General features: G+C 44.5%; 1 protein-coding gene across 2 annotated transcripts; it reads right to left on the minus strand.

Moving 5' to 3' along the window:
* Positions 1-52: 52 nt before the first annotated feature.
* LOC111976988 (activin receptor type-1B-like) lies at positions 53-27,336 on the minus strand. Of its 2 annotated transcripts, none has more exons than XM_024006211.2 (10): positions 27,120-27,336; positions 8,259-8,498; positions 7,797-7,950; positions 7,552-7,664; positions 7,073-7,303; positions 6,673-6,840; positions 4,536-4,722; positions 4,184-4,308; positions 3,785-3,915; positions 53-3,520 (listed from the first exon to the last, which is right to left on the minus strand). In XM_024006211.2, exons 1-10 carry the CDS (start codon positions 27,178-27,180, stop codon positions 3,395-3,397), a joined length of 1,536 nt encoding a protein of 511 aa, XP_023861979.1. In that variant the 5' UTR covers positions 27,181-27,336; the 3' UTR covers positions 53-3,394. The 2 variants fall into 2 exon arrangements, with proteins under 2 accessions (XP_023861979.1, XP_023861980.1); XM_024006212.2 differs by having other exon boundaries at positions 4,536-4,692; positions 27,120-27,333.
* Positions 27,337-27,594: the final 258 nt, after the last annotated feature.

A 27,594-nucleotide genomic window follows, 5' to 3' on the forward strand; every position in this document is an offset into this window, starting at 1 on the left:
TTAAATTAAACATGAGTTGAGACTTGCATGCTAAAGTGATACTCAGACAGACTAATACAAAACTTGTATTTTAATGTATATCACCTACCATATGTACACACTTTCTAACTAGTCCTGAAAAAAAGATTAGTGTAACATGGTGTCTGAAATATTAAAGAGGTGTTTACAGTATGAATAGGACATTTGATGGTATAACAAAAAACAAATTCCCATGCTAAAACATGAATAGGAATGACATTTGGTTCTCATGACAACCATCTCTTCCTCAAAGCCCTCATGAAATACCAGGATAGATTGACCCCCAAATACACCATCTGTCATATCCTTGCCAATGTTACAGTAGCAGCAACATTTACTGGGGTATACCCGCCCCAAATCCAAAGGGGGGAAAAAATAATATTTTCCCCCTCTGCATTCTATATCTTTTACCTCAGTAAAGACAGATGTCCCCGTGTTGAGACAGCCCCCTTGTTCTGCATGCCATCAGAACACGTATCCTTTTTCAGAGAGCCCAGTTCCAGTGTTAATAACAGTTATAGATATCAAAGYCTATTCTTGCCCTGTTCAATCAAAAATTCCATATTTTTCTGAAAATAAATATACAATGGGCTCATAGTTACATCACAATATCAACTAGCCCAGTGTAAAAGGGAAGATCGATAGCTACAAGCCAAGAATAAAACATGTTTTCCTGAGCTCTAGGACAAGCTCTCCTTTGACTTCTGCATCGCTGAAAGTACCATTGAAGATGTCACTGAAAAAAATGACCACAGTACAGCGAGAAAAAGAGATGCCTATGTTTCGTATACAAATCACAATGTATCCACCAGTAAAACAGTTTATTACCATCGTTTATGCCTCTTATAGATACCAGTCACCCAAGTCATACTGTTCTCTCTGCTACCGCACRGTAAGCAGTAATGGAGCACTTRAGTCTAGGTCCAAAAGGCTCCTTACCCCTACCTACATGTTGGACTGAAAAATAGGCTACAGATCGATCACTCAACATCTTTGACTGGCTTCTTAAATCACATCAAAGCAGTGTATTCGTCAAAAATGATCTAATAAATAAAACCATTCCAAAAAAACATCCCTGCCACATTTCAAAACATAAACTGGACCAAATCTCAAAATGTGATACGTGTAGGAGTCACGTACAAGGAGTGAGCGACGTGGGGTATTCAAGTAGCAGAATGCAACCCCTCTGTTTTAATGCTTGACAAGTCTTAAATGACTCATGTGAAATGTTGTCCAATCAACTACAAGCTATTCCAGGCTTCTGAAAGCTGTATAGGAACGGCTGTATGTCTACTCTAATGATGTACACTGAAGAAAAATATGAAAAACGCAACATGCAACAATTTCAAAGATTTTACTGAGTTAGTTCATATAAGGACATCAGTGAATTGAAATAAATTAATTAGGTCTTGATCTATGGATTTCACATGACTGGTAATACAGATATGCATCTGTTGGTCACAGAAACCTTTAAAAAAAAGGTAGGGGCGTAGATCAGAAAACCAGTCAGTATGAGGCACACAATTTGCCTCATGCAGCACGACATCTTCACAGAGTTGATCAGGCTGTTGATTGTGGCCTGTGGAATGATGTCCCACTCTTCAATAGCTGTGCGAAATTGCTAGGTATTGGCGGGAACGGGAACACGCTGTTGTACACGTCGAGCATCCCAAACATGTTCAATGGGTGACATGTCTGTTGAGTATGCAGGCCATGGAAGAACTGGGACATTTTCAGCTGTGCAGATCCTTCCGACATGGGGCCCGTGCATTACCATGCTGAAACGTGATGGCGGTGGATGAATGGCACGACAATGGGCCTCAGGATCTCATCACGGTATGTCTGTGCATTCAAATTGACATCAATAAAATGCAATTGTGTTCATTGAGCATAGCTTATGCTTGCCCATACCATATCCCCACCATGGGGTTCTCTGTTCACAATGTTGACATTAGCAAACTGCTCGCCCACATGACGCCATACGTCATGTCGTAAGACATCTGCCCAGTACAGATGAAACTGGGATTCATCTGTGAAAAGCACACTTTTACTGCGTGAAGTTAGTTACGACAAACTGTAGTGAGGTCAAGACCCTGGTGAGGMCAAGCACGCAGTTGAGTTTACCAGACAGTATGTGCAGAAATTCAGGTTGTGCAAACCCACAGTTTCATCAGCTGTCCAGGTGGCTAATGTCAGACATTCCCACAGGTGAGTGTAAAGGGCCTAGGCTGGCGTGGTTACATGTGGTCTGTGATTGTGATGCCAGTTGGACCTACTGCCAAATTCTCTAAAATAACATGGGAGGCGGCTTATGGTAGAGAACATAAATTCTCTGGCAACTGCTCAGGTGGACATTCCTGCAGTCAACATGCCAATTGCACACTCCTTTAAAACTTGAGAAATCTGTGGCATTGTGTTGTGACAACTGCACATTTTAGTGGCCTTTTATTGTCCCCAGCACATGTGTAATGATCATGCTGTTTAATCAGCTTCTTGATATGCCACACCTGTCATGTGGATGGATTATCTTGGTAAAGGAGAAATGCTCACTAACAGGGACGTAGACAAATTAGTGCACAACATTTAAGAAAAACAATCTTTTTGTGCATAAGGAACATTTCTGGGATCTTTTATTTCAGCCCATGAAATATGGGACCAACACTTTACATGTTGCGTTTATATTTTTGTTCAGTGTATATTGTGACTTTTCTGCCTAATATGGTTGATTTYATCCTGTACAGGTGGTCGGGTGACGACAAGCGAGTCGTCTGCTACTCTCCCACAATCTCCCAAAAGCAACAACATGTTGCCATGAAAACAAACTCATAACTATTCTTTTAACTTAAAAATGTGGACATGAAACCACATTATGAATATGAGTTTTCAGGACGTAGCTAGTCTTTTGGCAAAAAGAAATTAAAAGATGTACAAAATATTACAAACGAAATTCCTGTCACTGTACAATAGTAATAATTACTGCCTCGGAGCACAAAGTAAAACAGAACAGGGAGGTTGGTGGGGATAATAATGGTAGTGTTGTAGTGTGGTGGCCCATAAGAGTGGGTGAAGGAGAGGAGGTTGGGATAACCAGGTGAGGAAAGCCATAGTGAAGAAGGGAGAAAGAAGAGAGGGGCAGAGGGGAGATTCTCAGTAGTTTTGGCTAATAAGGTGAGGTAGGCCTTGTCACAACTTGGGAGAGTGGCTTTAAAACTGGCAGGATTTAGTCTGTCCTTTCCGTGTTATTTTCCATGACCCCGGGTCAAAAAGTAGTGCACTAGATAGGGAATAGGGCGCCATTTGATATACAGCCTATGCCTATCGTTGTGCGTCTCCAGCGAGCTACATGGCTCTGCCGTCCGTCCGTCCCACTCTTCTCCTACATCTTGATGTCCTCCTCGACACTGAGCTGAGAGAGGGTCTTCTTGATGCGTAGAGCGGTGAGGCGGGCCGCTCCGTTAGAGTACCAGCACTCCCTCATGATCTTACCCATCACACGCAGAGACTGGAGGATGAGAGAGGGGGAGGTTAGTCGGTCAACACACAATCAACCAACCTTTCCACTAGTCCCACAGGGTGAAAAGGAAATGTCAAATGAATTGCCTTATGTGAATAAAGAATGAATAAAGTACAATAAAAACTTTTTTTTTTGTTTACACCATATTTACATTTAAAATGCAGTCAATCACTAATAACTTAGAAAACAAATGCAATGTTTCTGCTCAGAAAGTCTGAGGTTTCTTTGTGCGTATTTGTTCTCTCTCATTACCTCGTAGCTCTGCCACCAGTTGGGCACGTTAGGCCTCAGCCTCTGGTCACACACCACCTTCCTCATCTCATCTATGGAGGGGTCAGAGGGCACCAGGTCAAAGTAGGGCAGCTGGTATTCCTCGTGGATACCTGGGGGGGGGGGCAGAACAGAGGGAGAGCCTGGTCAGTCACATGCTCACATCTAAGAAGATTGCTATTTCATAGTAATGTTAATGTGGTTCTTGACAAGTGAAAGTGTGTTTCAATTCAACTACATTGCAGTCAGACTGCACAGAATCACTCATTTACAAATCCCCATGTATCCTAAGTAACTACTCGTGTGGCCAAAATGAGCTGAAGCTCTTCCCCAGGCATTGTGACATCGGACCCTCTGCAAGGTACCCAGTCCGTGTCTTACTTCCAGTGTTGCAGCGGCGCGCTATCTCCCAGTACACCAGCCCCAGGGCGTAGATATCAGCACACTTAAACGAGTCAAAGTGTTTCATGTTGATGGTCTCTTCCAGGACCTCTGGAGCCATATACCTGGGAGACGGAGAGACAAACAGGTTTYCACTAAAGGAAAGGATGTTTTGTGTACCAGTATATCACTGAGATACAGTATCAAATCTGCCAAATTCAGGAGATGAATTGAACGAAAATATTCCATGATTGAAAAGTGTCTTTCATCTATATATTTTTTACAATGTTCTTGTCCTGAATTGAATGAATAGACTGCATAAAATAGACATGGCAGCTAGTCGGGTCAGTACCTCTTGGTGCCAACACGCTGGTTAGGGGCGATGTCTATAGTATCAGTGATGGACTCATGGCGTACCGCCAACCCCAGGTCAGCGATGGCACACATGCCATTCTTCTTCACCAAAATGTTCTTAGACTTCAGATCCCGGTGGGCGATGCCAGGCTTACCTAGAGGGGAGGAAACACTGAGTTGGAAGACTGGAATGGAAGGAGCACAGGAGCACACGACAATATTTAAACCAGGTTAACATTTGAACCAGGTCATCGACTGTTGGCACTGTCTATTCGTTAAACGTTTGTAATGTATACTAGCTGTAAAGTCTTTTGTCTGTAATGTCTTTTTAGTTGTGTGTCGGACCCCAGGAAGATTAGCTGTCGTCATGGAATCAGCTAATGGGGATCCTATAAAAATTCTAAATCTATAGGCAGGGCAATGAGTGCTAACAATGAAGATTGTAGGAATAGAGGTGTAACGTGTAAAGTGATGGTAGCAAAAGTTAACTGGCTAACTTGGTGATTCTGCTTTGTTGTATAACACCCTGGCTAATTAGGAATGTGTGTTAACACATACAGTGCATTTGGAAAGTATTCAGACCCCTTCACTTTTTCCTCATTTTGTTACAGCCTTATTCTAAAATTGATTAAATAGCCCCCTCCCCCGCCCATCAATCGACACACAATATCCGACAAAGTAAAACGATTTTTAGAAATGTTTTCAAAAACTTAAATATCACATTTACATAAGTATTCAGACCCTTTACTCGGTACTTTGTTGAAGCACCTTTGGCAGCGATTACAGCCTCAGGTCTTCTCGGGTAGGATGCTACAAGCTTGGCACACCTGTATTTGGGGAGTTTCTCCCATTCTTTGCAGATCTTCTCAAGCTCTGTCAGGTTGGATGGGGAGCGTCGCTGCACAGCTATTCTCAGGTCTCTACAGAGATGTTAGATCGGGTTCAAGTACGGGCTCTAGCTGGGCCACTCAAGGATATTCAGAGACTTGTCCCGAAGCCAATCCTGTGTTGTCTTGGCTGTGTGCTTAGGGTCGTTGTCCTGTTGGAAGGTTAACATTCTCCCCCATCTGAGGTCCTGAGCAGGTTTTCATCAAGGATCTCTCTGTACTTTGCGCCGTTCATCTTTCCCTCAAAACATCCCCATAGCATGATGCTGCCACCACCATGCTTCAACGTAGGGATGGTAATGGCCAGGTGATGAGCAGTGCCTGGTTCCTTTCTGACGTGACGCTTGACATTTAGGCCAAAGAGTTTAATCTTGGTTTCATTAGACCAGAGAATCTTGTTTCTCATGGTCTGAGAGTTTTTAGGCAATCTCCAAGCGGGCTGTCATGTGCCTTTTACTGAAGAGTGGCTTTTGTCTGGCCACTCTACCATAAGGCCTGATTGGTGGAGTGCTGCAGATGGTTGTCCTTCTGGAAGGTTCTCCCATCTCCACAGAGGAACTCTGGAGCTCTGTCAGAGTGACCATCGGGTTCTTGGTCAACTCCCTGATCAAGGCCCTTCTCACCCGATTGCTCAGTTTGGCCGGGCGGCCAGCTCTAGGAAGAGTCTTGGTGGTTCCAAACTTCTTCCATTTAAGAATGATGGAGGCCACTGTGTTCTTGGGGACCTTCAATACTGCAGGAATGTTTTGGTACTCTTCCCCAGATCTGTGCCTCGACAATTCTGTCTCGGAGATCTACGTACAATTCCTTCAACCTCACGGCTTGGTTTTTGCTCTGACATGCACTGTCAACTGTGGAACCTTATATTAACAGGTGTGTGCCTTTCCAAATCATGTCCAATCAATTTAATTTACCACAGGTGGAMTCCAATCAAGTTGTAGAAACATCAAGGATGATCAATGGAAACAGGATGCACCTGAGCTGAATTTCGAGTCTCATAGCAAAGGGTCTGAATACTTATGTAAATAAGATTTCAGGTTTCTCTTTAATAAATTAGCAAACATTTCTAAAAACCTGTTTTCGTTTTGTCATTATAGGGTATTGTGTGTAGATTGATGAGGGTAAAAAAAACATTTAATCAATTTTAGAATAAGGCTGTAATGTACCAAAATGTGGAAATAGTGAAGGGGGTCTGAATACTTTCCAAATGCGCTGTATGGTCCTTATTCATCTCGCCGCTGTGCTTACCCTGCGTGCCCAGGATCTCCATATGCAGGTGAGCCAGGCCGCTGGCGGCAGACAGGGCCAGTTTGATCATGCCCTCTATAGTCACAGAATAGTAGTTCAGGTAGTCAAACAGAGAACCGTACTCGTGGTAGTCTGAGACCAGCCACAACTGCGTCCATGTGCCGTTATCTGAGAGAGAGAAAGAGGGAACGCGAGAGAGATGCACAGAAAGATGGAGAGAGGATAATTCTACTGTCAATAAAAAGAAACTGTTGAGTCAACAAAGGCCCGTTGATGAAATTCACCTACATAACACCAGGGATATCTTCACTTAACATGAATGTCTGTGTTGTAAGTGGTGTGTGTGTGTGTACACGGTTCTCTGTGTGGTGCTGTAGTAGAACAGCGACGGAACGCTCACCTTTATTGTCGGCGGCGATGAATCCCAGGATGTTCTCGTGTCGCAGCATGATGGTCTGGTAGATCTCAGCCTCTCTGAACCACGAGCGCTCCTCTCTGGACGAGAAGATCTTCACCGCCACGTCTCCCCCGCGCCACTTCCCCCGCCACACCTCCCCGAAGCGGCCCTTCCCTATGATGTCCTGCAGAACGATGGTTCTGGCCACCGTACGCTGCACGAACAGGGGCAGGCCTGCAGGAGGAAGCAGAAAGAAGGACCACTGATACCATTGGGCTTTCACCTAAACACTAACTTGTACTAAACTTGTATGTGTACACATATGCATCTATTGTGTTACATACAGACGTGGCTAAAGAGTATTCTAAACATTGAATGAAACACCAGTGTAACAGGACCTCTGTTCGCAGGCGAGGGTAGAGTTCAGGGCGGTTCTGTGTATAGAACCTTTACTTCCAGCAGTGTAGGCTCAGTCTACTCACCAGAACCAGACCCGGAGGTGGACATGTCGTAGATGAGATCCTGCAGGGTCTTGTCCTTGGCTAGGTAGAGGTGTTCACAGGAGGGGTCCTCCACCTCCAGCCGCTGTCTGTGGCTGTACGAGAGAAGATCAGCTGTCAGAAACTAAAATTGTATCTTCTCAACCCGCCCCCCCCCCAAATACACACAGCCCTGCCGTCCCATTTGTAGGGAGTACTCAGATGGTACTACCTGGGACCAGACTCACCTGTAGGTCCTCTGGTGATGCTGGAAGAGGAATAACCCCACCAGCAGCAGCATGCACAGCAGGAAGACCGGCCCTGCGATCACAGCCACCAGCTCCACCGGCCCCCAGGGGCCTCCAGAGCCCACCCAGCCCAGCTCCCCTGGTTTCACCGGGACTGGAGCGAGGGAGAAATTGAGAGCAGGGTGTTAGCAGTGGTATTACCATCTTTCCCAGTCAAATAAAACAAAGGGTGCATCTCAACAGTCCAAAGTGGCTTCCTCCATCTCCTCTCACTTATGTGCACYGATATGAAAACATTGCAGGGGTAGACGCAGAATGGTTGCTATAAGGGGGTCGCCTTCACCAGCCCTGTTCTTTCAAATCTGTGCAGATTTTTTTTTTTAAATGACAGGAGACGTGGAAGCTTTTCTGATGCGATGCACACACACAAAACGCAGCCAGTGTGACTTCGGCTTTACTCACGCGAGGGAACCTTGAGGTCGACGCGGTTGCAGTAGTCAGTGTAGCAGCAGTGTGTGTTGAGCAGTCCCTCAGCACTGAGACAGTAGAAAGGTTGGCCAGGGGGCACAAGGCTGTCTCTGGCGATACAGATCCTTACATGCTGCTCATGCCCCTGGATGAAGGAGGTGGAGGCCATGCACGCCCCGTCAGTCTCACACTCATAACCAGACTTCACACAGTTGGTGCAGTTACACCGCAGGGCTGGGGAAAAAGAGAGGGAGGCACGAGGTTAGAATGACTACTAGTTAGGCATCAGGACTATCATACTATGGGCGCTTGAATCAGAGACAGAGATAACAGGCATGGGGTGGAATGAGTTGGAGAGAACGTCCCAGAACAGAATGCGATGAAGAACAGTTGTTGATGGCCTATGCTCCTTGATGAGCAATACGATATTAGTCCAGTCTGTAAGAACACTTGAGTCACTGCAGTACTCACATTTGTCCAGCAGAGGGCATTCTAAACCAACAATACAAGCTTCAAAGTACATTCCATCTACCGGACTAGCCAGGATAGAGTCCCATTCAGAAGAGACTCAACRATACAGCCAGTGGAGTGCGGTGCATGCAGACTGGTTTAGCAGCAGACAGAGACCCGGACGGAAACCAGTTTCTCTAAAGCAGAGGAAGCCAAATACTCCATGGAGAGGAGACTGTCCTGGGATGCTGGGACAGACGCACCGAAACCCAACAGTCAAATCCCCAATGCAGCATTCTGCTACTCAAAGAAAGCAAGAGAACACATTTTTATTTAACTAGGCAAGTCAGTTACGAACAAATTCTTATTTAGAATGACAGCGTACCCTTGCCAAACCCTCCCCTAACCTGGACGACGCTGGACCAATTGTGCGCCGCCCTATGGGACTCCCGATCACGGCCGGTTGTGATACAGCCCGGGATTGAACCCGGGTCTGTAGTGACACCACTAGCACTGCGATGCAGTGCCTTAGACTGCTGCGCCACTCAGTCCCCAAAACACTTGTCAGGATCATAGCTTTGATTTAAAGCCTGCAGCACAGAGTTTGATAGGGGCCTGTTTTAACAAGTCTACAATAGCCGGGCCACTCAAAACGAATCACTCTGGCTTCAGAGGAAATTGAAAGCAAGACTAGAATAAAATGGCAACAAATTCAAACAGAGGGGGACAGAGTGAATTCAGGTCTGCTGCCACCTAAAAGATACTTCTAAAGGACCAAGCTTTGTCAGACCTCAACACCCTCTGGATTAAAAATAAAATAAAAAAGGGATTTACTCTGAGCTTTCTGCGAGGAGCCCTCTCCTCCCGCCCGGTTAGTTTATTTGCTCAAACAGAAAAGAGTAACAGTAAAAAAAAGGTTTTAAATGACAGTATGTGCAGGAGGGGTAAAAAAGCCCAAAATGGCTTTTCGAGTAATACCCCCACCTCTCAATGGTCATAAATCACACCGATTAAGCAGTGTGGACAAACAAACAATAAAATCAAAATGCAAAAGAGATAAAGGAATAGAAAATCTAAACAGAAAGTCAAGCTACTGGGGGTGTATAACTGATGGACAAAGGATAGCTTAGCAAAATCAGACAGGAATGCGTTCCAGATCATGGGGCTTTTATAGGTAATTCGGAATTGAGAATTAGTCGTTCTTGAAAATGGGCGGCGTAGCCGCAGTTATGGAATTCCTGAGGATAATAAGTGATTTAACGTACAGTAAACACATTGAGCAACTTAAATTTGATAAATATTCAGGAGTCCTCTTTCTTTTTAAGAGGTGCTKAACGGTCTGAGGTATGGTCAGATGATATTCTTCATACAGAGCGATGTGCTGGCCCATATAATGTTACAGTAACTGATGAATGGGACGATCATCGTGTAATAGAGAGCGCAGCACTTCTGTTCAGGAGWTATCTTAATCTTGCCCAGTTATCCTCAAATTTTTGGTGATCTTAGAGGTTATTGTTYCCATGACAATTCATCATCAAATCAGAACACCAAGAAAGCGTACAGGCATGATCTACAGGTATATCAATATGGACCCCTATATAATCTGATTTCTATTTTCTTTGGACCAAATAATAACAGTCAGTGACAATGTTCATTTTAAACCACTGAGAAATTAGATTTAATTTACCTCAGTTCATCAACATGTGAGAGTAAAACACAAATATACTAAACAAAAATATAAAACTAGTTAAGTGTTTGTCCTGTTTCATGAGCCGAAATAAAAAAGATCCCAGAAATGTTCCATACGCGCAAAAAAACATCTCTAAAATGTTGTGCCCAAATKTGATTATATCCCTGTAAGTGAGCATTTCTCCTTTGACAAGATATGCCACACCTGTCAGGTGGATGGATTATCAAGAAGCTGAATAAAACAGCATGGTCATTACACAGGTGCACCTTGTGCTGGGGACAATAGAAGGCCACTAAAATGTGCAGTGTTTTCACAACACACTGCCACAGATGTCTCAAGTTTTGAAGGAGAGCGCAATTGACATGGACTGCAGGAATGTCCACCAGACCGGTTGCCAGAGAATTGAATGTTCAACCATAAGCCTCCTCCATCATTTTAGAACATTTGTCAGTATGTCCAACCGGCCTCACAACCGCAGACCACGTGTAACCACTCCAGCCCAGGACCTCCACATCTGGCTTCTTCACCTGCGTGATAGTCTGCGTGACAGCCCCCCAGACAGCTGATGAAACTGGAGTATTTGTCTTTATTAAAGCCCTTGTGGGGAAAAACTCATTCTGATTGGCTGGGCCTGGGAGGGCATAGGCCAATCAGGATGAGTTTYTTTCCACAAGGGCTTTATTTCAGACAAATACTCCTGTTTCACATTTTTATTGAAACTATTATGATCAACAGTATCAAATGCTTTTGAGAATAAACAAAAACACCTAATCTATGATCTTCGCAATCATTTGCTGTATGTATTTCACTAATGAAGTAGGTAGGTAGGGTGAGATTTCTGAAACCATACTTAAGTTCATATAACTGACTTTCCTTGTTAAGATATTAGATTCATCCGTTATATGCAAGCTTTGACATTTTTTAGACGGCCGGCATTTGTGAAGTTTGCTGGATCATCAACAATGAGCACTAGTCTCTCAGTCTCACTGGTAAGCCAAGACAGACTTAGCACAAGCTTTAACCTTCCTCTGTAGGTTCATCTCTGGAGTCTCTTGCAAAAATATCCATCCTCAATCAGAATTACAACGGTTTGAAACACCACTTTCTTCCTGAGCTACTCCTGCTGCTGTAGTTTCACCACTCTCCTTAGGATCCAAATATTGTCGGGTTAGTAACACTTTCCCACCCACTCAGTCTTACTCAACCCACTTCCCTTAAGTTTACTCATCTCCTCCCCCCCCCCCCACACACACACACCTATTGCGCCATCATAATGTGTGACTGACATGCAAGTGGCCATACTACCCAACAAGTCCTGGGAGCCACTCCCACAGTTGAACTGCTGTGTGTAATGTGCGCCTGCGTGTACAGTGCATTCTGGGAAGTATTCAGACCCCTCGACTTTTTCCTTATTGTAAAATGGATTAAATATATTTTCCCTCAACGACAAAGCAAAAAAAAAAAGGATTAGAAATTTTAGCAAATGTATAAAAATAAAAAACGCCTTATTTCAAATCWAAATTTGATTTGTCACATGCGCTGAACACAACAGGTGTAGACCTTACAGTGAAATGCTTACTTACAAACCCTTAAACAATGCGGTTAAGAAAATACCTAAAAAAAGATAAGAATAACAAATAATTAAAAAGCAACAGTAAATAACAATAGCGGGGCTATATACAGGGGGTACCGGTACAAAGTCAATGTGTGGGGGCACCAGTGTCAAGGTAATTGAGGTAATATGTACATTAGTAAAGTGACTATACATAGATAATAAACAGAGTAGCAGCAGCGTAGAAGAGGGAGGGGGACAATGCAAATAGTCTGGGTAGCCATTTGATTAGCTGTTCAGGAGTCTAATGGCTTGGGGGGGTAGAAGMTATTTAGAAGCCTCTTGGACCTAGACTTGACGCTCCGTTACTACTTGACATGCGGTAGCAGAGAGAACAGTCTGACTAAAGTGGCTGGAGTCTGACAATTTTTAGGGCCTTCCTCTGACACCGCCTGGTATAGAGGTCCTGGATGGCAGGAAGCTTGGCCCCGGTGATGTACTGGGCCGTACACTCCACCCACTGTATTGCCTTGCGGTCGGAGGCCGAGCAGTTGCCATACCAGGCAGTGATGCAACCCGTCAGGATGCTCTCGATAGTGCAGCAGTAGAACCTTTTGAGGATCTGAGGACCCATGCCAAATCTTTTCAATCTCCTGAGGGGGAATAGGTTTTGTCGTGCCCTCTTCACGACTGTCTTGGTGTGATTGGACCATGTTAGTTTGTTGGTGATGTGGACACCAAGGATCTTGAAGCTCTCAACCTGCTCCACTGCAGCCCCGTCGATGAGAATGGGGGTGTGCTCGGTCCTCCTTTTTCTGTAGTCGAAACATCTTTGTCTTGATCACGTTGATGGGGAGGTTGTCCTTGCACCACATGGTGAGATCTTTGACCTCCTCCCTATAGGCTGTCTCATCGTTGTCGGTGATCAGGCCTACCACTGTTGTCATCGGCAAACTTAATGGTGTTGGAGTCGTGCCTGGCCATGCAGTCATAAGTGAACAGGGACTACAGGAGGGGCCCCCGTGTTGAGGATCAGTGTGGCGGATGGGTTGTTACCTACTCTTACCACCTGGGGGCAGCCCTTCAGGAAGTCCAGGATCTAGTTGCAGACGAAGGTGTTTAGACCCAGGGTCCTTATCTTAGTGATGAGCTTTGTGGGCACTAAGGTATTGAATGCTGAGCTGTAGTCAATGAATAGCATTCTCACATAAGTGTTCCTTTTGTCCAGGTGTGAAAGGGCAGTGTGGAGTGCAATAGAGATGGCATCATCTGTGGAGCTGTTGGGGCGGTATGCAAATTGAAATTATCAGGGATAATGGTGTTGATGTGAGCCATGACCAGCCTTTCAAAGCACTTCATGGCTACAGACGTGAGTGCTATGGGTTGGTAGTCATTTAGGCAGGTTACTTTAGTGTTTTTGGGCACAGGGACTATGGTAGTCTTCTTGAAACATGTTGATATTACAGACTCAGACAGGGAGAGGTTGAAAATGTCAGTGAAGACACTTGCCAGTTGGTCGGCACATGCTCGGAGTACACGYCCTGGTAATCCGCCTGGCCCTGCGACCTTGTGAAAATTGACCTGTTTAAAAAGGTCTTACTCACGTTGGCTGCGGAGAGCATGATCACACAGTCATCCGGAACAGCTGATGCCCTCATGCATGTTCAGTGTTACTTGCCTCGAAGCGAGCATAGAAGTTATTTAGCTTTTCTGGTAGGCTTGTGTCACCGGGCAGCTCTCGGCTGTGCTTCCTTTCGTAGTCTGTAATGGTTTGCAAGCCCTGCCATAGCCGACGAGTCGATCTTAGTCCTGTATTGACGCTTTTCCTGTTTGATGGTTCGTGGGAGGGCATAGCGGGATTTCTTATAAGCTTCCGGGTTAGAGTCCAGCTCCGTGAAAGCAGCAGCTCTACCCGTTAGCTCTGTGTGACTGTTGCATGTAATCTACGGCTTCTGGTTGGGGTATGTACGTACAGTCACTGAGGACGACGACGTCGATTCCCTTATTGATGAAGCCAGTGACTGATGTGTACTCAATGCCATCGGAAGAATCCCGGAATATATTCCAGTCTGTGCTAGCAAAACAGTCTTGTAGTTTAGCATCTGCTTCATCTGACCACTTTTTCATAAACCGAGTCACTGATGCTTCCTGCTTAAATTTTTGCTTGTAAGCAGGAGGATAGAATTATGGTCAGATTTGCTAAATGGAGGGCAAGCGAAAGCTTTGTACACATCTCTGTGTGTGGAGTTAAGGTGGCCTGAGTTTTATTTGCCCCTCTGGTTGCACATTTAACATGCTGATAGAAATCAGGTAATACTGATTTAAAAGTTTCCCTGCATTGAAGTCCCAGGCCACTAGTAGCGCCACCTAGATGAGTGTTTTCCTGTTTGCTTATAGCGGAATACAGCTCATCGAGTCCGGTTTTCATGCCAGCATCAGTCTGTGGTGGTATGTAGACAGCTACAACAACAACAAAAAAAGAGATGGAAACTCTGCAGATAGTGTGGTCTACAGCTTATCATGAGATACTCTACATCATGCGAGCAAAACATTGAGACGTCCTTAGATATCATGTACCAGCTGTTTACTAATATACATGGAGCGACGGCCTGCCGTTCTATCTTGCCGATAGCGTATAACCCACCAGCTGTATGTTATTAATGTCGTCGTTCAGTCACGACTCGGTGAAACATAAGATAATTACAGTTAACGTCCCGTTGGTAGGATATACGTGCTTTCAGTTTGTCCCATTTAATTTTCCAGCGATTGAACGTCAGCTAACAGTACGGATGGCAAAGGCAGACTAGCCACCCGTCACCTGATCTTCACAAGGAACCCCGATCTCTTTCCGCGAAATCCTTCTCCAGCGAATGACGGGGATGAGGGCCTGTTTGAAGTATATCCTTCCCGTCCGACTCATTAAAGAAAAATTCTTCGTCCAATTTGAGGTGAGTAATGACTGTTCTGATGTCCAGAAGCTCTTTTCGGTCATAAGAGATGGTAGCAGCGACATTATGTACAAAATAAGTTCCAATGAGAAACTTTGTCATTATGGGGTAGTGTGTAGATTGAGGGGGGGGAAACAAATGAATCAATTTTAGAATAAGGCTGTAACGTAACAAAAAAAGTAGTCAAGGGGTCTGAATACTTTCCGAATGCACTGTATGTGTGTGTGTTATTGGAACAGTGTTTTTCAAGGAAAGCGGAAGTGGAATGAGTCGACGTCTTGCCATTTCATGTCAGCAGCAGCGTGTGCAGTTTCTTGTAATTCAGTCATTCTCGTCAGCAACAGCATGTGGACTGCTCTTGGAGCCAGGGACAGACGGGGGAAGTGCCAGTAACTCCTAGTGGAGCGTGTCCAAGTTCACTGCAGTTCACACGCAATCACAGACACGGAATTTCCTGCAGATTACACAGAGATGAAGCAACAGGCTTTGATAGAGAGAGAAAAACAACACAGTGCCACATCCTATTCTGGAGCATAGTTTAGCTAAATAGTTTAAATAAGGAAGGGAGAAGGACCCAGGACGAGACTACTGCCAAGTTTTTAAATCAAATCTTGTACATTCCCCCTCAAGCAGACACCATGACCGCCATCAAGGAACTTCACTGGACTCTATGTAAACCATATATCCTGAGGCTGCATTTACAGTAGCTGGGGATTTTAAAGCAAATCTGAGAACAAGGCTACCTAAATTCTAGCAGCATATTGATTGTAGTACTCGCGGGTGGTGGTGGTGGGGGGGGGGGTAACACACTCGATCACTGCTACTCTAACTTCCGCGATGCTTACAACGCCCTCCCTTCGGCAAATCCGACCACAACGCCATCTTGCTCCTACCGTCTTATAGGCAGAAACTCAAACAGGATGTACCAGTGAGTAGAACCGTTCAACGCTGGTCTGACGAATCGGAATCAACGCTTCAAGATTGTTTTGATAACGCGGACTGGGATTTGTTCCGGTCAGCCTCAGAGAACACCATCGATCTATACGCTGACTGAGTGAGTTTATAAGGAAGTGCATTGGAGATGGTGGACCCACTGACTATTAAAACCTACCCTAACCAGAAACYGTGGTTTATAGCCCGATGTGATGACTGTCCCATACACACAGACAAACAGTTTACAGAAGTTTAAGACATCGGGGAAAATATCCATTCGAAAGAGGGGACAAGCCTTTAACTAAGGGAGGGAGAAAATATGGGTTGCTATGCTACAGACTCCCTAGCCTTATGACTGGCCAACAGGAATGAGTAGAGATACTGTATCTTCAACAGATGGTATTTTTATCTCAAAAAACTCCCTAGTCCTTGCCGATGACAAGCATACCCATAACATGACGCAACCACCACCATGCTGGAAAATATGAAAAGTCGTCCTCAGTGATGCATTGTGTTTGGGTCAAATCCARCACATTGAATATCCCTTTGAGCATGGTGAATACAATGTCTGCTCATTATTACCTTTGAGCCATTGGAAAACCTCCCTAGTCTTTGTGGTTGAATGGATGTTTGAAATTCACTGCTCGACTTGGGGACCTTACAGAATTGTGTGTGGGGTACAGAGATGAGGTAGTCATAAAAATATATATATACATGTTAAACAATATTATTGCACACAGAGTGAGTCTATGCAACTTACTATTTGGCTTAAAGCAAAATGTTTACTCGTTAACATATTTAGGCTTGCCATAAAAAGGGGTTGAAAACATGACATTTCAGCTTTATATTTTTTATTAATTTGTAAAAATACAATTCCACTTTGACATTATGGGGTAGGCAGTGGCAGAATTTCAATTGGATCCATTTTAAATTCAGGCTGTAACAAAATGTGGAAAAAGGGGTGAATGCTTTGTCCAGTTGTGAGCTCTCCAAATCGGTTTTATTTGATTGTCACCGTCTCAGGATATCGGCCAGGTGAACCCATTTTGCAGATGATCATAAAATGGCATGCATCACCAAGTCATTGTACAACTGAAGCAGAGAATAGCTAAACTCACCTTGTTTGCATATTGTTGAGCTAGCCTCGTGTTACCAATTTAAAATTATAGATAACGTACATACGATCTAAACATGTGCCAGTTTCACATTTTTTTCCTTAGAGGAAATYGCTTAGTGCAAATCCAAACATTTGTATTCTAGGTACAGTACATGAAAATAAGGAGCTGAAAATGTAGGCTAATTAAACATTCAAAGAATGAAAACAATGGTGCGTGGGGAGCGTTGTAATTCTACCTCGTTTATTCGCTGAAAATTACTTTAGAATGCAGAGACAAAATCAGAAGGTCAATGGCATGTAGGTGGATTGTGCAATTTATCTTATAGAACGTGAGCCATTAGCTAGAATATATGACAATTATAATGTTAAAAGATACCATAATCCAATTTGTAGCATATTACATGCGAAATGTACAATGTGTGTGTGTGTCTTTACATCCTTCGGTGGGACAAGGACAGTTTAATTTAGTCAACACAAATGGTGCCTTTGATCAAAGTTTTGAACTTCAGGTTGATTGAGGTTCATAGCTAGCGTCACATGCAAATATTGTTGTGAAAATTTCAAATCAGCAACATTGCTAACCAAACATTAAAGGATAATGTGCACTTGCATTAAAGATAACTACAACCAAAAATCTCTTGTATTTTTTTCCCAGGCCTCAAAAGTAGTCTTGGTTTAATAAGCATTGTTGTGGACTTAGAACATTCAATTTTGTTTWAAAAAATGGTGCTTTTGAGTWWAAAAAAAATYATACAATTAAAACCCAGGAAAAACAAAAAGGAGAAAACGGAATCAGGTAAAAAAAACTAAACATATTTTATATGGCCCTACATATAGTAGACAGAATACCACAACCCATCAGTGTGTGCCTAATATATAAACACAAGATTTCTAAATGTGTCAGAAGAAACAGAGCAGAGAACTCAGAACATTTTTGCTCATGATTTAATTCCTTTCAAAAGTTTTCAAACAGAACTGACTCTTTTCAGAGAGTAGGCTTCCCAGGGGAGGGACAGTCAGCTACACTGTGGGGGTTGAGCTGGTTGGTGTGAACTCTGCACATAATTGGTGTCCTTACACTGGTCCTTTGTGCTGAGATTACAGGGAAACAAGGAGGGATTGGACTGGCCCTGTGCTTAACAAAGAGCAGGGAAGCATGGAGAGGAGGTGGAGGAGTGCTCCACTCACCAGACCTTGTGCTCTGGGGATAGAATAGATCAAATACTTTGATGAAGGACTTTGACAAAACAAGATTTACATGTTTTTATTTTTTATTATAAAATGTCTGCAAATTTGGGGCCTATGAGGAATTGCTGAAAATCTAATCTTCTGTGGGCAGAGACAGGGGACAGGCAGAGGGGAAGAGCACAGATAGGAAGGGAGGAGACAGTAAAGGGGGGTTTATGTAGCCCCCCCCAGCTGTGAGGGGTCTGCAGCTAGCTAGAGTAACCAGCTGTGACATTCAATCATTATTACCCAGTCTAGACTGAATACAGGTTGGATGGAGCCGTTTAACAGCAAAGTGTTAAGACCCTATCATTCCAAATGGCAGGAAGGGGCAGACATAGGCTACATCCCAAATAGCACCATATTCCCTATAAATTGCACCCCTTTTGACCAGTCCCCAAARGGGCTCTGGTAAAAACTGTTGCACTTCATAGGGAACAGGGTATCCTTTGGGACACAAACACAGTGAAGGGAGGGATGAATAAAACAGTTTTTGCCATAACCAGTGCTTGCTTCATTTGGACTGAGCTCAGGACAGACCTGGGTTAAAAATACTATTAGAAGTGATTCCAAATACTTAAGCTGGGCTTGGTTGAGCTTGCCTAGTGCAATGGACCAATAGAATAGTCGAAAAACTGCAAACCCCACCCATTTGGCACTCCAGGCAAGCGGAAGCAAACGCTAAAAGGATTTGAAAGATTTGAAAGTGTTAGAACCCAGGTCTGGTTCAGGAGAGAGCTTTGTGGGAGACGGACTCCAAAAGCACAGAAATGGGTTTAAGACAAACGTTGTTGCAGTGACTGTTGTGTGCCAGTCAGACGCTGACACTCACAGTGCTTGTGTTCATGTGCATATGGTGAATCAGTCAGTTACAACAGTACACCTCAAGAATGAGTATGATGTCAGTGGAAAACATTTAGCCTAAGCCTGTTTGGCATGGGACAAAACTGTTACACAGCAGCAAAGAATTCTGGGGGCTAAACAGCACAGCACAGAGCAGACAGACTTCGTGTGAGCACCATTACCCAAACTGCACTAGCTGAAATTAGATACAGTTAGCTACCAGACAGAGGGCTGATCAAGACAAGCAGACGCCACCAGACACACACACACACACACACACTTCAGCCTTTATCAATACTGGGAGGAAGGAGGAAAGTCATTACATTGGTCTTCAGCATCACAGGGTCAGATTACATCCAAATCTAAACAGCATAGCCCACTAGTACCTGCCTAACCCTCTGTATGCCTGTCTACATGAGTATAAGTGCAGATACACTATTCAAGGCGTTGTTCTCTGAAATGTGTACTGATTGGAGACTAAACGGCAGTGCAGTGGAAGGTGGGTATCAGGTTCAGCTCCTCCATAGGAGTCCACTGCACTGTGACACACAGACACTGCAGTAACACATAACATAAGGCTAATGACCACCGAATCATATTTCTGAATTTGTATTTAAGTGATCATGTCCACAGGTCAGTGAGAGGCCAGACAGTCTGTAGCTGCGATTAGGCCTCTCAGCCTCCAGGGCTCTCTGGGCTGGAGGTCATTAGAGGCGCCCGGGTCGTTAAGCTACACTCACCCCTAGTGGACCCAGGCTAGAGCCTTCACCACAAAACACACAGAACCAAAAGATGAGGTTATTAGCCTGGTGATTAAGGGAGGAAAGCTACTCTCACTCAGCCCTCAGTGGGCCCAACGCAGACTAATAGACCCACAACAGAACAGACACGTACAAAACAGAATTCAACTACCTCATATGCACATAGATGAATGTATAGGAAGCACCAGACCATATCTTAAGTCACACACCACACGTTAAACAGACACGACGTAAAAGCAGAAAAACCGTCCTAGCTGCAAATCTATCCTGAACCCAGTGAGTCCCAGGCAGCTCGGTTCCTGTACATTCCCTTGGCTCTGATCTGGTAGACAGGCATGCACATGTTGGAATCTGACTATGTGCTCCCTTTCATTTCCATAACATCATTAGGACATGAAACAGCTTTCACACAGCGCACACACACACACAGCAGCACCCAAATGGCTAGTTCAGCAGCACGCCAAATCCTATTCCGTTTACAGTTCAGCCAAGGAAAAAGGGATTTCTTATTGGCTGTACTAAATGAATGTTCTCTGATTACATGAGGCAAGGAGAGATAATGACAGCAGTGGTCCGGTCTTGTTTCCAGTGGTTACAAGAGGTGCATAATACTAGCAGGAAATAGAACCCATTAAACCACAACGCTTCGTTCTGCAACAAGGAAAAGGGTTCGTACAGACAGTGGCAAGTCAAATTCAAGGCCTTTCAAATACTTTTCAAGGCACTAATATTTATTTTCAAGGACCATCAGTTTGTAATAGTTCAATTTATGCAATTGTTTCTAGTCGCCGCCAGATATCGCCACAATCTCATGAAAAATGTTTTAACTTCGTATTCATCACTACCTTACAAGTCCTACTCAATAATACACGTTTCACTACATACATGTGTTAGTGCTGTTGATTTTGTAATTTGAGTAGTGATGAGCAGAATTTTGGGATATGCCTTATGGTGAACATACATTTCCTTTTCGCATTAACACACAATTCCAGCTTAGTGACCGTTTTTAAATTGGACGTCTACTACTTAATAGCTACAAAAAAGCGCCTTGCTTGCGACTGGCAGCTTTAGAGTCGCCGGTCGGGAGAAGGGCGCTGTGTGAGGAAAAGGGCACATGAACGTCCACCAGAATGGCAGGAGCATGGCTGCTGCTTGATAAACCGGAATATCGCAGGCGCTCYGTGAATGATGCGATTGTTAAAAAAGCTCTGGAGGGCCTCCCGAGTGGCACAGCGGTCTAAGGCACTGCAGTGCTTGAGGCATCACTACAGATCCCGGTTCGAACCCAGGCTGTGTGGCAGCCGGCCGCAACAGTGAGACCCATGAGGCGACGCACAATTGGCCCAGCGTTGTCCGGGTTAGGGAGGAGTTGGCCGGCCTGGATGTCCTCGGCCAATCGCACTCTAGCGACTCCTGTGGTGGGCCGGGCGCATGCACGCTGACAGTCGCCAGTGGTACGTACGGTGTTTCCTCCGAAACATTGGTGCGGCTGGCTTCCGGGTTCACACCAATGCTCTCGACATTCGCCTCTCCCGAGTCCGTACAGGAGTTGCAGCGATAGAACAAAACGAACTACCAATTGGATATATCGAAATAGGGGTTGGCGGTTGTTGCAGAGAAAGTGAATAATTATTCACTATGTACACATTTCAGAGAACAACGCCTTGAATAGTGTATCTGCACTGTCGCCTTTCCCCTTCCATGTGGCTCTTCAGGGCCGATTCACCCATGCTCGCAATGCCAAAGCCTGACGCATTTTTGCACCTTACACGGTGTGGGTTGGTTGGTTCCAGTGTTTCATGAGCTGAAATAAAAGATCCCAGAAATGTTCCATACGCACAAATGGCAGGTTTGAATCTACATTTACCCGTAATTTTAGCTACCGATGTGACGTTTGCCGACACCTAATCAGTCAGTTCTGTACCTGCCTGGCAGTGTGGGTGGCAACCACAGCACGAAACACGAGAAGATAAAAAAACAATTTCAGATTTCCTGTACTTGAATTTCAAGTACTTTAAGCACCTCAAGCGAACCCTGAAACAGAAGCCGGACTAGCTGTGTAGCCCTATCAGTTACTGGCACAGTGGGCAGCAGGACGCATACAGTGCCTTCAGAAAGAATTCATACCCCTTGACATAATCAAATCKYRTWTGTCACACACACCGAATACAACAGGTGTAGACCTCAGTGAAACGATTACTTACAAGCCCTTAACACTTTTCTTAAAGGCATTGTTGGTTAAGCAAAACAAATATTAAAAGTAACAAATAATWWAAGAGCAGCAGTAAAATAACAATAGCRAGGCTATATACACAGGGGGTACCGGTACAGAGTCACCGGTTAGACGAGGTAATATGTACATGTAGGTAGAGTTAAAGTGCTCGTCGTGTTATAGCCCGAATTAAAAATAYATATTTTTTCCCCGTCTCACACAATAGCCCATAATGACAAAGTGAAAACTTGTTTAGAAAATTTAGCTATAGTAAACAAAAATAAGATGGAACATTTCAAAGATTTTACTGAGTTACAGTTCATAAGGAAATCAGTAAATTGAAATTAATTAATTAATCTACAGATTTCACATGACTGGGCAGGCCCACCAACTTAGTTTTTCCCCACAAGTGTTTTATTACAGACAAATACACCCCAGTTTCRTCAGCTGTCCGGGTAGCTGGTCTCAGAYGATCCCKCAGGTGARGAAGCTGGATGTGGAGGTCCTSGGCTGGCGTGGTTCCACATGGTCTGCGGTTGTGAGGCCGGTTGGACGTACGGCCAAATTATCTAAAATGACCGACGCGACTTATGGTAGAGAAATGAACATTCAATTCTCTGGCAACAGCTCTGGTGGACATTCCTGCAGTCAGCATGCCAATTGCATGCTCCTTCATAACTTGAGACATCTGTGGCATTGTGTTGTGTGACAAAACGGCACATTTTAGGAGTCGACTTATTGTCCGCAGCACAAGGCGCACCTATGCAATGACCATGCTGTTTAATCAGCTTTTTGATATGTCACACCTGTCAGGTGGATTATCTTGGCAAAGGAGAAATCCATTGGAAACCCCATTTGACTTTGTTCCATTCCATGCATTATAATGAGCCCGTCCTCCTATAGCTAATCCCACCAGCCTCCACTGATGCATTGTCAACTGTGGGACCTTGTGTCTTTCTAAATCATGTCCAAACACCCACAGGTGGACTCCAATCAAATTGTAGTGACATCAAGGATGATCAAAGGAAATCGGATGCACCTGAGCTCAATTTGGAGTGGCACAGCAAAGGGGTGTGAATACTTATGTAAATGAGGTATGTCTGCATTTTATTTTCAGTCAATTTGCAAAAGATAACTTTGGCATTACGGGGTATCGTGTGTAGATGGGTGTGGAAAACATATATTTAATCAATTTTGAATTCAGGTTGTAACACAATGTGGAATAAGTCAAGGGGTATGAATACTTAAGGGAACTGTAAGTGAGACGACATAACATTAAGATAAGTCTGCGATGGGTCAGTCAGGTCCACTATAGGCTAAAGTATGTGAAGGGTGGGGGGGGTAGAGAGATTGAGAGACACAGGAGACGAGAGAGAGGAAGCAAACGAAAGAGTGTAAGAGGGGAAAGAGAGGGACCAGAGAGAAAGCAGGAGACGCGCCCTGCCTCACGGCAGTGTATCTGTGGCTCAGACAGTGCATATATCACATTGCACATCCATTTTATTCTGGCACCTAGTTAAGTCACAAAGGCATGTCAGCTTCATAACGACGAGGCTAATGATTGGTCAGCTCCAATGTCATCAACGGGAAACTAAACTGGCAACCTGTAAGCCATGGCGACCCTGTGAGTAAAGACGTACCGTCACAGACCAGATAACCCACCAGTAGTAGTCCTAGACCAGGGGTATTCGACTCTTACCCTACCAGGTTTGGAGCCTGCTGGCTTTCTGTCCAACTTGATAAGTAAATGCACACACACCTGGTGTTCCAGGTCTAAAGCAGTCCTGATTAGAGGGGAGCTGGCGTCAGGGTCCAAAGTTAAGCCGAGGTCGGCGTCCAACTTTTTACTAGGTGGCTAGCGCTACCTTTGCGTTTGTCAGGTTTCAGTTTCAGCTTTGTTACAGCATAATCMATTTTGTGGTATGAAAGTCTGGCTCCAGGCTGAGCAGCGTCGGCCCCTCTTCACACAGCAGCCCAGCTGGACACAACCTGAAACCCTGAGCCAGAGAAACCTCCACTCTCACTGGTACTAGAGAACTTACTAGTCCTTCAGCGCTACATTTGACTACCCCAGTCAAAACGGTCAACTCGGGTGCATCCCAGTCATATGTTCCCATAAAGTCACCTTTAAAAACAAGACCAGCTCTGGAGTTTGGTTTAGTGGTGAGACCAGGGTTCAATCCCTGAGCCCGTCCATTTAACCCTCCACTTATCTAACCCTCCCGCCATCGCACTTCAACACGGTAAAAACAATGTTTTTACCTATAAGATGTGAATAGTGATGGAAAAAGGTGACAAATCAACRTGGATCATGTCCTTATCTGAACCCGGCCGGATGAGGGAGGAATGTAGCTCTGATTCTTGGAAGAGGAATGAGTCACTTAACTAATGGGTGGCAGCAGACTTGAGGTTATTGACATTGGCAGATAGGGTTAACTTTCCCAGTCCTTGTTTTCAGTTTCTGTGAGTGGCAAGTTGCAACAGGGGAAATGTCTTTACATGTAGAGAATAGAGCACAGAGAGAGAAATTACTGGGAGCTGGCCAGACACTCCCGCCACTATTCCATTTAAATGCCCCAAGTGGAATAATGTGCAATGATTTTCAATCTAAAGAATGAAACACCAGCTTCTTCCAGCAGTTTAATTGAACATACTTTTACCCTTTCAAAAAGCTAAGTACAAATAACCCAATACACAGGCACAAACAGGTCTAGCTAGTAGCTACAGACTAGGTACACCATGCCAAATTCCAATCCAAATGTATTAATTTATCATAATATGCCATTTAGCAGACTTTCATCCAAAGCGACTTGTGTATGGGTGATCCAGGGAAACAAACACACTATCCTGGCACCTTGCCCTACCAACTGAGCTACAGAGGACCACCATTTTGGATCTGGTCAACAGCTGCTCTGAGAAGACAGTGGGGGGGGTGGCCCCATAGCAGGAGTCTGAAAAGACACCCATTCGCCACATTTCCTTCACAAAGAACCCAGACTTAAACTTTGACTTCTGTCTGGGTCGGCTGAATGGACGAGAAGGGTGCACTTGCGGCCAGCAACTCAGGGCGTTCCTGCATGGAACCCCTCTTTATACTTCTGTTGGTCCATTTTTATGTTGCGGGAAGCAGGGGTGCTCCAGTACAGTAGGTGGAATTAATGCACAATAACGTTGGATGCCTGCTGACGATAAACCCCACAGAAGAAGGGGCGGGGGCGACAACGGTAGCTAGCTAACAATACACTGGTAGACAGCGTCCTTCACCTCTGCCTATTGGGCACTTTTTCCCCACAGTTCTGTTAATGATGGCGAGGGCAAGTAGGAGCGAAGGACACCGTGTGTTAGCTTAGCCCGGCAAGGATGACACTGTGTGCTAGCTAACTATCAAACTAGCTAGTACAGTGTCGGCCTAGCCTCCCGCCTGCTGTGCCAGCGGGAGGCAGGACGACCGGTAGACAGTGTCCTTCGCCTCTGCCTTTCGGGCACGGTTTTCTCCGGTATACAGCAGGAGGGGGTCGACACAGTGTGTCGCCAACTAGCAAGCTAGACAGTGTCCTTCGCCCCCGCCGGTGAGGGCAAAGTGTTCAACAGGCGGGAGCGAAGGGCACGGTCCTCCGGTGTCGCTCACGCTAGCTAGCAAGGAGTGCCCACATGCAGGAACGCCCTGAACTAAGGGTGTCAGTTGCATACTTAGAATGGATGGCTGTTGTCACACCCTTGCCTGCTTCCACTTGGATAGTGCGCGGTGGTCTTTTTACTACTCCTGTAACAGAGACACTTATGCGGAGACCTTATACACTGTGTATTTATTCCTTGCGTCGCGATTTCTATTTTCTTTTACTCTGCATTGTTTGAAAAGGACCCGTAAGTAAGCATTTCACTTTTAGTCTACACCCGTGGTTTACAAAGCATATGACAAATTCATTTATTAGCTTCGCAATGCGTTTACTTGTTTTAAAAAAAAGTACCACATCTGGATTTAAGTCTGAATTCTTTCTATCCAGTTCTCTTGGTTGAAGGATATTGGCTAGCTAAATTACTTCGGTTTTGATAACTAATAGATGCAGAAAAAACACAAAGATCTTAAAAGGTCTGTAAATGTGGTCTTTCACTTTGTCTTCCGTGGAAGAGCTAATGATACACACAAACARCTAAAGTTACTCTAATCTCCACTTGATTGTTTTATAAACACTAAAGCATAACACAGCCACACACAGATAACTAATATCAACAGAAACGTGTGGCCTCCTTCCAGAGGGGTAGACTACAAAGCAGGATCAATGAGTTAGCCAGTAAATTTTTTTTAATAAATAACTTGATTTTCTGGTTCATTAGGAACGTTTTGGGTTGTTGGGTCAATTAGACCAGGTTTTCCCAAACTCGGTCCTGGGGCCTCCCTTGGGTGCACGTTTTGGTTTTTSCCCTAACACTAATGTTACATAGCTGATACAAATAACCAATTCATCATCAAGCTTTGATTATTTGAAAAAGCTSTGTAGTTCTAGGGCAAAAAACAAAAACGTGTATCCAGGGGAGGCCGCAGGACCGAGTTTGGGAAACCCTGAATCAGACCATGCCCATTTCAAGATTTCCCCCAAAAAACAAGTATTTATTTCAGAATATGTAGGCAAGTTAGCTGGCTAACTCATTGATCCTGCTCTGTAGTATACCCACCTGGACACACAAATAAAGCGATATTGAAATTCACAAGCTATCAACAAAACACTAACGTTACATTGCTGGCCMTTTGTGCACACCTGGATAACAAATTAGCTAGCCAGCTAACGTTAGCTCGCGCCAGACGCAAAGATGTTTTGTTCGACACGTTAAATCACATTTCCTATTTAGTTAACGTAAAATGAGCATGTGAGCTGCCGGATGACAAACACACGGGCCGTATACCTCCGGCAGTGTTATTCAACGAGTTTAGCAAGCAGCGCTAGYTACAATGTGTCAAATGTGATTTGTTAGCTAGCTAGCCGTGGTTTACAAATCCCAGACAGGCAACGCCATGATGATCGACAGGCGATGCCAGCTAGGCAAGCCACCCTCCTGTTAAACAAACAAAACAAAAAACACGAAGTCAAAATCAAAASATGGCACATGTAGCTATTTCACTTACCATCACCGATGGCTAACCCAGACAGGGCCAGTAACGTGAGAACAATTCGTTTTAAAGCCATTCCTTCAGCATTCCCATCGCATTCGGAGTGTGGTATTGTCAACACCACGGCCAGACCTAAACATAACCACAAACCATATAGCGGCTGCCAGCCAGCCTGTTGAAGTGCTACATGCAGCGTAATTAAAGGGCGGTGCGTCGATTTTAAAGGGGAGGGCTTTCTGTGGTTTAGCCAAAGACCCGTTTCAGACCCTTTGTTTGGGTAGAAGACCCGATCCGACTCTTCAGCCGATTGAGTTGTCTGTGCTGCAGATTACGTTTCATATTCGGACTGCATTGATGTTAGGCATTGCTTTTTAAATAATTTCTATAGCCTACAATGTATTAATAAAAATTACCTGACTGGACTATTTGTCATAGAATGTGGGTCTATCAAGGCTACATTTCTATTTTGGGCAAAGACCTATTAGAGTAT

Source organism: Salvelinus sp. IW2-2015, linkage group LG17 (genome assembly GCF_002910315.2).
Source record: "Salvelinus sp. IW2-2015 linkage group LG17, ASM291031v2, whole genome shotgun sequence".
Lineage (NCBI taxonomy): Eukaryota > Metazoa > Chordata > Actinopteri > Salmoniformes > Salmonidae > Salvelinus > Salvelinus sp. IW2-2015.

Excerpts from the sequence above, each read along its gene's own strand:
- LOC111976988 (XM_024006211.2), bottom strand. The coding sequence starts at position 27,180 with ATGGCTTTAAAACGAATTGTTCTCACGTTACTGGCCCTGTCTGGGTTA. Across the intron at positions 7,304-7,551 it reads CACCTCCGGGTCTGGTTCTG|GCCTGCCCCTGTTCGTGCAG; the intron begins GTGAGTAGACTG and ends TTCCTCCTGCAG. Across the intron at positions 3,521-3,784 it reads ACTGGTGGCAGAGCTACGAG|TCTCTGCGTGTGATGGGTAA; the intron begins GTAATGAGAGAG and ends CTCATCCTCCAG.